The sequence below is a fragment of the Cyprinodon variegatus genome, unplaced genomic scaffold, assembly GCF_000732505.1.
Source record: "Cyprinodon variegatus isolate N-32 unplaced genomic scaffold, C_variegatus-1.0 Scaffold807, whole genome shotgun sequence".
NCBI lineage: Eukaryota > Metazoa > Chordata > Actinopteri > Cyprinodontiformes > Cyprinodontidae > Cyprinodon > Cyprinodon variegatus.
Genome location: NW_015151260.1, coordinates 75,559 through 88,474, shown reverse-complemented (window position 1 = coordinate 88,474; position 12,916 = coordinate 75,559). Strand labels below are relative to the sequence as shown.

The window sequence follows — 12,916 nt, the reverse complement described above, 5'->3', positions numbered from 1 at the left end:
CCTAAAGTCACAGCTTCCCGCCTCCCTAAAGTCACAGCTTCCTGCCTCCCTAAAGTCACAGCTTCCCGCCTCCCTAAAGTCACAGCTTCCTGCCTCCCTAAAGTCACAGCTTCCCGCCTCCCTAAAGTCACAGCTTGATGGATGAGTGAACTGGACTAAAGTAATGGATGGTCATCAGCATCGTTTGAGCTTAGCTGCGTGCAACGATTGAAAACAGGGCACAGTGTACGCCCGACTTAAAGTGAAAGAAATGTTGAAAATATCTAAGTAGGAATAAAAAGTTTAAACAACAAAAATAGCCTTTTTTTTTTATTAAAAACCCTTTTTAAAAATAAAACATTGAAGATTGTGACTGATTTTAACCATGTTAGAGTTTAATGGAAAATACAGAAAACAAAGGTGCATAATGGCTGAACAGACAGATGCAAACGTGCATGTGAGTAAAAAATCAACAGCATCACATTCATGAACAGAGTTCAGCTGGAAAATCTGGATCTAAATAAAAGGCAGATTGAAAAAGGTGTAGAAAACGGCGAAGGGTGAACGCTGCTGAAAATGCTAGGGTGCCAGAGCTGTTTGGATGCTAGCGTTGATTCACAATCAGACGTTACAAAAACACATTAGTTTCAGAGTGAATGAGCAGAACTAGGAGTGAAAGCCAAACATTTTTTCTGTTTTTCACAAAAAGGAGACATTAAAACAGCTGTAACTCGTTAGGTTATTCCAGCTAGCTGCTATGGTCGTCTTTTAATCGCCATGCATTGTGTATAGTTTGTTTTTATTAATAGTCTTTTGACAGATATTCGTATTTAGACGTTTTTTTTTTTACTGTCAGCTACATATGCAAAGCCACATATAATGTAGGAATACTTGCACATGTCCTCTAAGTAGCTATTAGCGTTGTTTATGGGTCCTGCAAACCATCCAGACTGCGGTCAGTAACGCTGAGGTCCGTTTCGACAGCCAATGCAGAATGAGATGATGACAGAATGATCCACGGAGTCTCTGACGACAGGAACTCTGCAGTCCGTGATGTGACAGGTAAACGAAATGAAGAGATGGAGGTCCGGACGACGCGGCAGCTCCACTACACGCCACAGGCCGCCCGTTTTACAGCAACAGACAGGGAAATGAGGTAAACCAGCAACAGGCTCTCCTGTCGCTCCGTTCCGTTTTGGCACGATGACTGAATATGACGGCACGGGTTCCAGTCGAAGCATAGGAAACAGAAAAGGCACGTTTCTCAGAGGACTCGCTCTGTGACTCAGTCTGAGTTTCATTCGCTTCTCTCCAGTCTGTGTCTGCAGCCTTTGGTGTCTAATCGTTCCCTCGGTCCTTGGCCTGTGTTGGCGAGAACCCGTTCAGTTTGCTGCGCTCTGCTGCGAACTGCGAAAGGTTAGTCAGGCTGGTGTTTTCCTCCTTCTTTTCTCGGCTCTCTTCGTCCGGCTCCCCGTCTTCCTCCCCCGTTCTCTCCTCTCCTTGTGTCGGCATGTTGATGGCCATGCTGGTACGCCGGGAATCTCCTGGGATGTTCCTGCACAGGTCGCGGCTCTTATTGCGCCTGGCCAGCTTGGTGAGCGACCCGAACCGCACGTTAAAGAGGTTCTCCTCTGAGGAAGATGCCGTCTGCGGGGCTTGCTCGCTGCTCTGCTGCTCGTACGCCTCGCAGGCCCCCTTCAGCCTCAGGTTGTTCAGTTTGCCGTCGATGTTCTCTTGGGAAGAGGTTTTGAAACGTCCTGCATCCAGATTGGCAAACATGGCCCGCTTCTCTGGGGACAGAACGTCGAGCGATTGAGCCCGCTGTTCCAGGCCCAGCTGACGACGCTCCATGCTGCGGATGGTGGCGGCCCGCTGCAGTTTGTCGTGGATCTCCACACTCAGACGCCTCCTGGTTTCCCGGAATTCGGCTCTGACGTTTGCCTTCCACTCCGCGGCGTGAGCCTTGAACTCTCCCACCTAAAATAAGGAGATCGGAGGACTTAGCATTGTAGAACACACTAGGAAGGATGTCAGTTTGCAACGATGGATGCCAAGGGGTTAATATCAACACATTGGCAGAAACAGAAACAACCAAAATCAAATATGTAACAAGTGCAGATACAGTGGTCGGCAGTCAGGGCCTTCAAAGCCTAAAACTATCAGAAACACTGACCCTTCATTCATAACCTATACTTTAATTTTCTTCTTTGCAACTGTATTAATTTGTTGCAAACAATCTGTTCTTTTCATTTTGTAGTGTTTCTATTGGCCGTGTTGCTTCCATTACATTTATCTGGTTGTTATATTTTCTGTCCAATCAGATTTCAGCCTCTGGGTGTTGCTATGTCAATCCAATCTGCCCAAAACCTTCAGAATCAGCAGCGCTGCTGATGTAACCTTCACAATATTAGTGAGGAATGTTTTATTCAGCCAATCAGATTACAGATTCAGCTAGAAGGGACGCCTCTTATTCAGTATTTTCTGTCCTCTGATTGGTCAGTATTGGTCATATCAACAGCCAAGTTAAGCTAGCAACAATCTGCATTTTAAACGATCTTTTGTTCAAAATGTTTCTGGCCTTAATGGCTGAAACTAAATGGAGACACTAAGACTTCCTGCACAAAGAAGGAAGGATGGATTTAGTTTATAAATAATCAGCATCTCTTCTTTTTCTATGAGCTGGAGGTTTCTTCCTGTTCAAAGGGAGTTTTTCCTCTCCACTGTCGCTACAAGCATGCTCAGTGTGAGGGATTGCTGTAGAGTCAATGAGTCGATACAACCAGCTGGTTTTTCTTAGATAGAAAACTTAGAATCAATATGAATGGATGATCTGGTGAACTGGAAAGTGCCCTGAGATGACATGATGTGAATTGGAGCTATAGAAATAAACTGAATAGAATTGAATTGAGTGTGATATATATTTCATCTCTATTTTATCTGTTAATTAGATTAATCTGAATCTGAACGGCTCCTAATGATGTAAAAATGGTGGAGCTGTGGTTATAGAGGTTTGCTGTTGCCTTAATTCACCCTCACAATGACCTTCCTCTGGGTTTTACCTGCGCAGTGGCAGGCAGTGCATATGGTTCCTAGGCCTTCAGTGGGCACCTGGGTTCTTCTAAGCTCAGTGAGGAAATACCACCTGACAGCTGTTCCAGGTGGAAAGTTATTATCTGATATGAAGTAAAACTTCCCTTTAGGCAGTATTTTCAGATGCTGCTAATCACATGTTTACTTCAGTGCATTCAGTACTACAGATTTCTCTACTTCAATTTATGCGGTTTATTGCATTGCTTTGAGTTAAGTAATACGACGGAGAATTAGGACCAGCCTACAGATTTATATTTTTTTAAATACAAGAAGAAGATCATAACAGAATAATATCAGAATAAAGTCATAATATAATGTTGCAACTTTATTCTCGTAATATTACGACTCGAAATATCTCGTAATATTATGACTTTATTCTCATAATATTATGACTTTATTCTTAAAATGTTGCAACTTTATTTTTGTAATATTACAAATTTATTCTGATAATGTTTCAAAGCTTTTTTCATAATATTATGACTTTATTCTTGTATTTAACCCTTTAAAGCCCGATCCAAGAATAAAACAAAACAGAAAATTACTTTTTTTTGGTTTGAAGTCCTTATTTGGCCTTTTAACAAAATATGTAAAAAGAAAAAACAGAAACATTTTTGATATTAATAATTTATTACTATGCGTTAAGTCAAGATTATTTTTTGTGTAGTCTTCTACTGGCTGTTATCAGGTATATCTGATTGTGTACAATAGGATTTTAAGCAAAGTTTTTACCATTAAATTATACAAAAGGTGTCAGACGCAAAACATTTCAGAAACCGTATGTATCAAATATGATACATTTGGCATTACAGGGTTAAAAACAACATAATACGTAACTTTTTGTGTTTACAGGACATTTAGAATTTGCTGTAAATTTTGTATTTAAACAAATTTTTTCCCGTTCAGCCGCCGTATCCTTCGGGTCGTCAGTCACCAATTGGCTCCCTCGCCTCTGACCACAGCGGTCGGTAGACGACCCGCTCCGTTGGGTTTAGTGTGAACGCACCTTTACACGCCACATGATCACACAGAGAAACCATGCGGGATAAAAGCTCACCTCCTCCTTGGTTTTTTTGGAGAGCACCCTCAGCCAGTCCCCGATCATGCTGAGAACAGCAGCGAAGTAAGCCAACCCCACCAGGATCCAGAACCACACCAGAGGCTTGTACCAGGTCATATATTCTATGGTCCGGTTTCCGCCTGTAGGGGGAGCAGAAACACGGCAGGGGTCAGCGGAGGCGAATCCAATGATCAGCGGGAAGCTGCCGGCGTGCGGGACGACCTGCTACGTAGTCTCCGATCCCCACGGTGGTAAGCGTGATCACCACAAAGTAGATGGCCTCCAGGGTGGTCCAACCCTCGATGTGTTTGAAGATCACGGCGGGGATGGTGACGAAGACGATGCAGCCGGCGAGGATAAACAAAATGGCGGACGTCACTCTTATCTTGGTCTGGCTGATCTGTTTGTGTTTTTGCTGAGATAATTTAAAGGTGGACATTTGATTAAGAAATGACAGAAAAAATGTGGATATCCTTAAAAAAGACAAAATAAAACAGAAACATAGCCTGGATGGCATTAAACAGATTCTTTTCTACTCCTATAGCTCTACAACTCCAAACATCAATAATGGAGGAGGTTACTCACCCTGAATATCTTCTCAACTCGTAAGATGCTTTTCACAAAGATGGTCCCCAGCTGGTCTCCAACCCCCGCCAGCAAGAAGCCAAAGAGAGGGATGCCAAAGATGGCATAGAGAATGCAAAAGATCTTCCCTCCCTCTGTGCTGGGGGCGATGTTTCCATAACCTGTGGAACCAGGAAGAACATGTCAGAATTAAAACAGATCCAGAGGACGGCAAGGTGAGGAAGACGAGAAAGAAAAGTCAATCAAGCTTCTCTTATGCAACAGAATCAATTGATGGCCTTATGTAATACCTCTCAGTGCCTAGAAAAGCTCCAGCAGACGGTAATTAGGTTCCCCTTGAAGGAAATTGCATTAATAATGAATCTACTGTAACAAACACCATAGAATGAGGTGAAGAACCCAGACGGCCAGCGGAAAGTTCAGCCTGGTGTCTTTGTTACCGACACCAACAGGAGAAATCACAGCAGGTGATCAGAGGTTTTAGGATGGTCCTGATATTCCCAGGAATAAAGTAATATTACTCCAACATTTATGAAATTTTCCAACAACAGCAATGAGAACTCCTATCTTATCTTACAGAGTCTAATCGTTTCCATCAGCGCGCTGATTTCAGAGGTTTTCTACCATCGTTTCCAGTTGATTTCTGGTATCGATACTGAATCAAGTCTTGGTTCAGTTTTGGTTGAGTCGTAGAATCAGGACATAAACAGAAAAACTTCTCTTCAACGTTTCTTTACATGTGAACCACAAACGGCAGAGTTTCTCTGCAGGACTTTATGTGACAGACCAATGCTTCACAAAGTTCTTTACAGTAGTTTTATACAGTAGCAGCCATTCAAAATGGCCCTTCCTAGACAAACACCAGTTGAATGGCAGCCCGCTTCCCTCCGACTTCCAGCAGAATCCCCTCCAACTTCCAGTACCCCCTTATGCATATTTATTTACTCTGATTCCACTCTTCACTGAATTACAGGTTCTGACCAGCAGATGATGCTTCTCTTTAGATCTTAATGTCCACAAATCATGACAGAAAGAATATTTTAGTACAAAGATTGATGTTTAAAAAGAACCTGAAATGGACCAGTCAAGGATTGGTCAAGGAAAGCGGGAATATTTTGAATGGCTACTACTGGCGGCTGTTTCTGGTGCTCTAGACGCTTCAGGACCCTTTGATGCACGTCAACCATAGACTCTGCATGTAAAGCGGCTGCTTCTGCTGCTCAAAGCGTGTGCGGTGTGAACGTATCATAACACCGAGGTGTGCTACCGGTACGGCTCTGATTTAGGTCCGTTGTTTGACCAAATTTCTCTGCTCCTGTTTGCAGTGAGTTTGGTTCTATTACCGTTTCAAGCTAAGAACAGGCTATTAAATGGAAACTTCTAAAAATGGCACCCAGAGATAAAACTTTTAAAGTAGCTTTTCCTCCTGGGCTTTACTCTGGAGTGACGGTCAAAGACGCATCCTATGCTTGAAACAGTAAATCCCACAAAGTTAAAAAATTAAAAAACAATCCACTGGACTTTGTTTCCAAGTCTGAAGACGTTTCGCTTCCCATCCAGGAAGCTTTTTCAATACAAAGTGTCTGGATTAACGTTGAGTTCCAGCTTTTATAGAGTTCAAACTTGGAGACAAAGTCCAGTGGTTTTTTTTTTTTTTTTACTTTCTTAGCTTTGTTGGAATGACTAAGGCCTGAATGATAGGATCTTCACCAGCAAGTTGAAACACCAAAGGAAGAAAGTTTGCTTCATATTCCTGCAGAGGGAAAAGATCCTCACAGCTTTTTAGGGGAGCGCCCCCTGGGGGGCAAAAGCTAAAAGTTATTGGAATAAATAACCCATTTAGGGGTAGCTTTATGAATAGCATTGATAAAAAAGTTTTATTCTTTTACACAGTAAATACAATGACTTTAAAGGTGGTATTTTTCAGAAATAAAGGTTACTGTAATTTATTTACTGCAGCTGAGGTTGTTTGTTTTAAATGATTAAAAAGAGATTGCGAGCCGCTGTTTCAAGGAAACCAAAGTCCTTTTAATTCCTAACTGAACTTTCTGTTGGTCGATCAGAAAATATTCCTATAAGAAACGTTCAAAGCAATAAAAATACTTTTTTGAGCACCCCGAGTTTCTGACATGACTGTATGATTTTAAACGACCTCGGAAGGATCAACGGGCCGCCATGTTGTCGCAGTGTAAGCAGCCGAGCCTGGAAGCGTGGACACAACATGTTTATGTCAGCAGATCTCAGAGCTGAGCTTCACGAGCCGTAAGCTCCAACAGCGATGAAGATAGTAAATAGTAAAACTCACCTGAGAATAAAACCGTTAGCTGAGATTTTAGGACATCGATTTAAGGTTAGAAAGCAGAGAAATGGGTTCAATAAGAACATTAAATAGAAATAAAATTAATCCATAAAAGGTAATAATTGGTTTATTCATATTAAATCCCAGTGGAAAAGCAGTTGAGCATCCAGACGTATGGGATGCCAGGAATCAGAGCCGAGCAGCATCAGCGGCTCTCACCTATGGTGGTGATGACTGTCCCAGCAAAGAAGAAGGCACTGCCCGTGTCCCAGTAGCTGGAGTTGTTGGTTTCTCCGATCGGCCTGACTCCTGCGCTCACGGCGTCTATGGCGTGCTGCAGAGAACAACAGAAGACAAAGAAACGGGACTGATGAAATCCCAGCAGGAAGAATCAGGGTCAGCAGCGATATTCAGGTAAACCAGCATGAACCAGTATTTCTTAAACTAAGGGTTTATGTTTATGAAGGTGCCAAAGGTTCGCATTAAGACATCATAACTGGGGAGGAATCGCATGTCTGCCATGTTTCTCCATCAGTCCAAGGCTATCAACAGAAAAATCTGTTGATAATTTAGTCTTGCTAGCAGAAAACTTTGTCATGATCTTGGCGCTGATGACTGGTTAAATTACTCATCACCGCTCATCTGATCCACCTGCTTCTCTTTAAGGTCCTTGCTTCCAGTCATCAGGGCCAGATCATTCTTGTTCTCCACTGGTGAGTGTTTTAAGAGTTCCTTGGTGATTTTCTGATCCTGACCTGTTCTGCCTCTCAACCACTGAGCCTTCCTGTTCCCATCCAAACAGTTTGCCTGAGCTGTCTTTGGACTCCTGGACCTCTGAGCCTGCCTCTTCCTGTTCTGATCTGTTTGCCTGACCTGGCTTCGGACTACTGCTTGTTCTCCGGCCCTGCAGCATCTGGGACACATTGTGGTCACTAACCTCTGTTACTCTCCTGCAGAGTTCCCTGTTCCTCTTTTTGAATAATCTTACTGTCTGTCCTGCCTTAAATACTGGGTCTTCTGTTCTGAGCCTTGACAAACTTCGGATTCGTTAGACATACAGAAGACAATACAGGAGGACAACCAAAATCCGTCTGTGTGGAGAGCACAGTGCTGTGGGCTTTTCTGTTTAAAAAAAGAAGCCCATATGAAAAAAAGTCGAATCGATTTCACACATCAGATTGTCTGTTGGTTTTAAATGAATACAAAATCAACACACAGATTTTAAAGTGAAAAACATCTGATTTCCTGATATAACTCCATAACTTAGCTTAGCAAAATTCCAGTAATTCCAGTTTTAGCTAGCAATTTTTCCATGGTTCTTTTTTCAGGTTCGCATATCCACCATAAACACGTGATGTCCTACCGTCATGTTTACCCACTCTGCTTCATTCACTAGCTAGCTTATGGTGACCCGATGTCCCTGATATCAGGGGACAGTCCCCGTTTTGGACCACCTGTCTTCAGATAAAGCTGTCCCTGGCAATTTCCCAGATTTGACCGTTTTGAGAAATGTTGAGTGTGAAGTGTTATTATGGTACAAAGAGTGCGAGACCATACTGTTAGCTATCTGGTTGCACTGATGTTAGAGTAATAAGGAAGGAATCACAGCATACTTAAAACAAAAGAAGCAGAAATTCATTATCAAAACCGGTCTCAGCTGCCCTGTCTGAAGGCCTGGTTATCCTCCTGCAGCAGTGTGTTGCATTTGGATTTATGCGAAGTATTGAAACGTGGTCTGCGCTATACGCTATGGGTCTAGATACAACCGAGGCGGAGAGGAACTGGGGGCTAGTTTGTGACAACAGAGGGACATGACGGCGAAAAAGAGCGGGTATCCAGGTGGAAAAAGGGTCCCAGCGTTCTCGCGCACCTTGCTCTTCTAGCTGGTCCAACTTCGCTAGTTGTTTTCTGCCATTTCGGTCATTAAAACAAAACAATCCGGCCTCCTGTCTGCAGCACTGTCTGCGGTCAGCTACAATTTGGGAGAGGTGCAGCGGAGTGGGCGGGGACGTCTTTGCGTTCACTGAGACACCTACGCAGACGACCTCGTGTTGAAGCATAAATCAGCCTTTATGGTGAGGGTGTTAATCGATTCGTTTGATTTGAATTTGGCTGATCATTGGAATAAATGTTTGGTTCGTGCCCAGGATAATAAAAGTAAAGGGCTCTGATGTGTTCGTTTTATTAAAGAAATGTAAGATAAACCAAGCAAGTGAACAAACAGTCAGACAGACCATTGGCTGCAGCTGCAGGAGGAAATAGACTCAGATCAAATGAACCAGAATGACTGAAAACTCCTTATAGGGAGCTAATCTAGTTCAGTGGTTCTCCAGGATCAATGAGGGTTCATCTAAAGATGTTTTTAGAACTGATTGGTGACCTTTAGTTTATATCTGCAGATAGTTAGTTGTTATAAGAACAGTTGGTGTAAGCTGTTTTGCTGATTTATGGTTGTGTGTTGGAAAAAAAATCGAAATCTAGATAAGTAGTTTTTTTCTTAAAATAAGTGCATTTGTTCTTGGATTGACAAATCATCTCCTTTACCTACTAAAATTAAGGGTAAATACACTTAATTTAAGAAATTTTCCCAGTGTGATTTATGAGCATGTACTTCCAGGTTTAGGTGTGATTTTCTACCACTCAGTTTGGATAAATGAAAGTATAAAAACTAAGAGGCAGTTGTCATGATCTGCCCTGATAGCTGACCTTAATTGTTCATGTCATTCACCTGTCTAACTCTGCCTGGTTCCTAATCATCACTCATCATATCCACCTGTGCTTCATATACGGCTCAGATCATTGATTGATGCCTGTTTGTTAGAAAAAAACCTCAGTAACCAGCCAGACACACCTGGATTAATTAGTTTGTCCAGAAATGAAAGACAGGAAGCTGCTGAGGATCAGGGAATAGTTGATCTGTGCATTGGTGGGAGAAATTCATCGGCCTTTTTAAGACGCACAGCAGGGCCCTGCTGATGCGGACAGCTTTTCTTTTCCTCATGTCATTCTTCCTTCAGGGGGCGGCAGAGCGCCTCTAGTCCCACCCCCACACCTTTCCCCCAACCCAGAGACACAGTTCTAGTTTTTTATCATTAATAATGTTGATTATCCATTTTGTTTACCTTAAGGAATACTAGCAGCGTGGAGAGAAACTTTCCTGGTTTTTACAATTCATTTTGTTGTTTAAATATTAAATAATAAATGAAACCATTACTGTTCCAGTTTCCTGAGTTTAATCTTGAAGAGATTTATTTCTTTTTATGTCAATTCTGGAAAAGACACCTTAGATTTACATGTCCACACCCACTCCCATCCATATTAAAGCACATTAGCCTATGATAAACCCTCTTTATATGGTGCCACTTAGCTAAGGTAGCTTGTTAGCACGGCCTGTTGTTGATAGGATTACAAACCGTCCCTTAAAAAAACGGAATGGTTCCGTATTTAGAAATAGAAGTACCTTTCCTGTATTTATTGGAAATGGAACAAACTTTGCCCTGTGTTCCTGTGAGAGTAAAAAAATAATCAGTAAAAAGCTAATGGAAAATGAAGAACAACGTTAGATACAAAACTTACAGTAAACTTGTTCCCCTCCCTGTCCTGCATTGTGACCAATGAGCTGGCAGCATATATGTAACGGTCCAGAATCCCCTCATCCCATTGGTTGAAGTGTTGCTCATGGAGAAAATAGCTGTTGACAGCAGAGCATTATGGGGGACGAATGGAGGAATTTAAATACTGATGCTGCTTTTTGAGGCGGAAAACTCCTCATTGCTGCAAGAGCTCAAAGGAAAGACAAGTGGAAAAAGTCGGCTATCGCCACATTATGTGGCATTTAGCTAATTATCTTTTTTTCTCTTTTCCAACTGTAGCCTACAGTCATTGCATTTAATGCAGAAATATGTTTACAAGATTGCCAAAGTTTGTTGTTGCACCAAAAATGTGCACTATTTATTTATTGTTTTATATTCATTTTTATAGTTTGAAGTTAAGCAGGACAGGCTTTTGTTTAAGATACTTATATTATTCAGCAAAGTTTTTTATTTTGTATTAAAGTGAATTGCTGGTAAATCATTTGTTTTCCATGTGTTCATGTCATTCACAAATATGCATCTAATTCAATGCAGATTTGAGTCAAATAAAAAAACTAATAATTTCACACACAAATAGGGGCTAAAGAAAATCGCCAGGAGGGCTGAAGGCAATCGGGTCAGCCGGAACGCACAGCAGGCGACCCCTTTTTTTTCAGGGAGTTGGTAACCCGACCTTCAGTTTACAGATTCACATCTGGGCTCATTCAAGGGGCGACAAGCTGTTCTCTAAAGCCACCTAATTCATCAGATTGTCAGAGAAAAGTAACTGTAGGTCAATCAGAGTTTGTTTGCTAATATTTCCTGAAATGTAATATTACAGAATAAAAAAAAAATATATATATATAAATATATACAGAATGTCAAACTAATTATTGTTTAAAGCAATTGTAAAAACATTTCTCATTCCTCTGTGTTGCGATTGTTTTTCTTTAGGTTTTTATCAGCATTTAGCATTTAGCTGCTCCATTAAGGTTAACCCTCAGTCTGTTCACTCAGGCTTCAGCTGTGAGTCCATTTAATGAAATATGCATTTAATCCACTGACACATATTTCTGAGCAGTAGGAGCACGATTACTCACCATTGCTCACATGGTTGCCTCAGTTTCCGCTAACAACATTTAGCCTCTGAAAATAATCATTTTCAATAAAGTTTTAGGTTTTTTGATCATAAATCATGGTTTAAAATTAAACCCAACAGAAGCTAATTTTAGAGTAGAGGGATAGAAAGACATGGCCGCCCAATGAGTCTGAATATTTAATGATTCTATTTCTGCCCCATAACTTCCATTAGAACAGAAACAAAAAGGGTTTCAGGATTTATTTTATTTTTACCCTTTTTTCATTATTAATTCCATCTATGTTATTGCTCAGTCATCTTCTATTGTTTTTATTTAAAGTATGTTATTGTCGTATTCTTAGTTTTATTAACCTATTATACTGTTTTCTGTTCTTTTCAGTCTGTTATCATCTTTGATGTTCATCTTTGTTTCAGCTTAGATTTTTGTTAAATCGCTTTATAAATAAAACTGATAATCGATGAGCAGCTATTAAAAAGCTTCCTGTTGAACATTGGGGATGTTTCTAATTAAAACCTACAGGTGCAACAATCTAAAGGTCTTAGTGGATCAACTCAGGAAGGAAAAACTGTTTATTAGAGACAGAAAAACTCTCCTCCATTTAAAAAAGGAAAAATTTGTGGTTTAAAAGAAAACTGTTAGCAGAAAGAAATGGCACCGATGCAGTGAAACATTTCTTAAACCGATAGCATTATTATTAATTTTAGTTACAAAACATTTTAAAATAGTTTTATCCTCTGGGCCCTTTTGATAGTTCAGACCTTCTGCTCTGCAAATAAGCTTCACTTATCCCTTCATAGAGGAAGTAACTCTGACAGCAGCTTTCATTTAATAGTTTTCTTCTATAGAGACACTTTATTTTTATTTATTTTTTTTACAAAAACAGCTGCTGACTTTTCATTTGTTGATATACTGACAACATTCACAGGAGGTTAACCCTTTAAAGGACGCTTATTGAAATCACTTTGAAAATTTCAAGCCACGAGGACAGCAGCTCAACCAGCCTGCTGAGCATCTTCATAATGTTCCTGTGGTTTTAGCAACGAAACAAAGACAAGGGCAGTTTTCCTTATTCCCTGTTTTATCTATAAAACATTTCACTGCTTTTAACAAAAACAGGAAAGATTTATCACCATTAAAATTAGTTTACCACAGTTAAATTAACAAGTCAAAGCAAAAGTCCGCTCACATTCAGAATTCAAACTTCTGAAAGTCCTTTATACATGAAATGATTCCA

General features: G+C 40.8%; 1 protein-coding gene across 1 annotated transcript in view; it reads right to left on the bottom strand.

The window, feature by feature from the left end:
- Positions 1 to 331: 331 nt before the first annotated feature.
- The window catches only part of kcnk10 (potassium channel, two pore domain subfamily K, member 10), a 24,154-nt gene continuing 11,569 nt past the window's right edge, over positions 332 to 12,916 (bottom strand). Inside the window, exons 3-7 of the mRNA XM_015396581.1 lie at positions 7,230 to 7,344; positions 4,712 to 4,872; positions 4,349 to 4,541; positions 4,124 to 4,266; positions 332 to 1,956 (exon numbers count right to left, since the gene is read on the bottom strand). Of these exons, the coding sequence (XP_015252067.1) occupies positions 1,318 to 1,956; positions 4,124 to 4,266; positions 4,349 to 4,541; positions 4,712 to 4,872; positions 7,230 to 7,344 (1,251 nt within the window). The 3' untranslated portion in view covers positions 332 to 1,317. The remainder of the gene's footprint in view (positions 1,957 to 4,123; positions 4,267 to 4,348; positions 4,542 to 4,711; positions 4,873 to 7,229; positions 7,345 to 12,916) is intronic.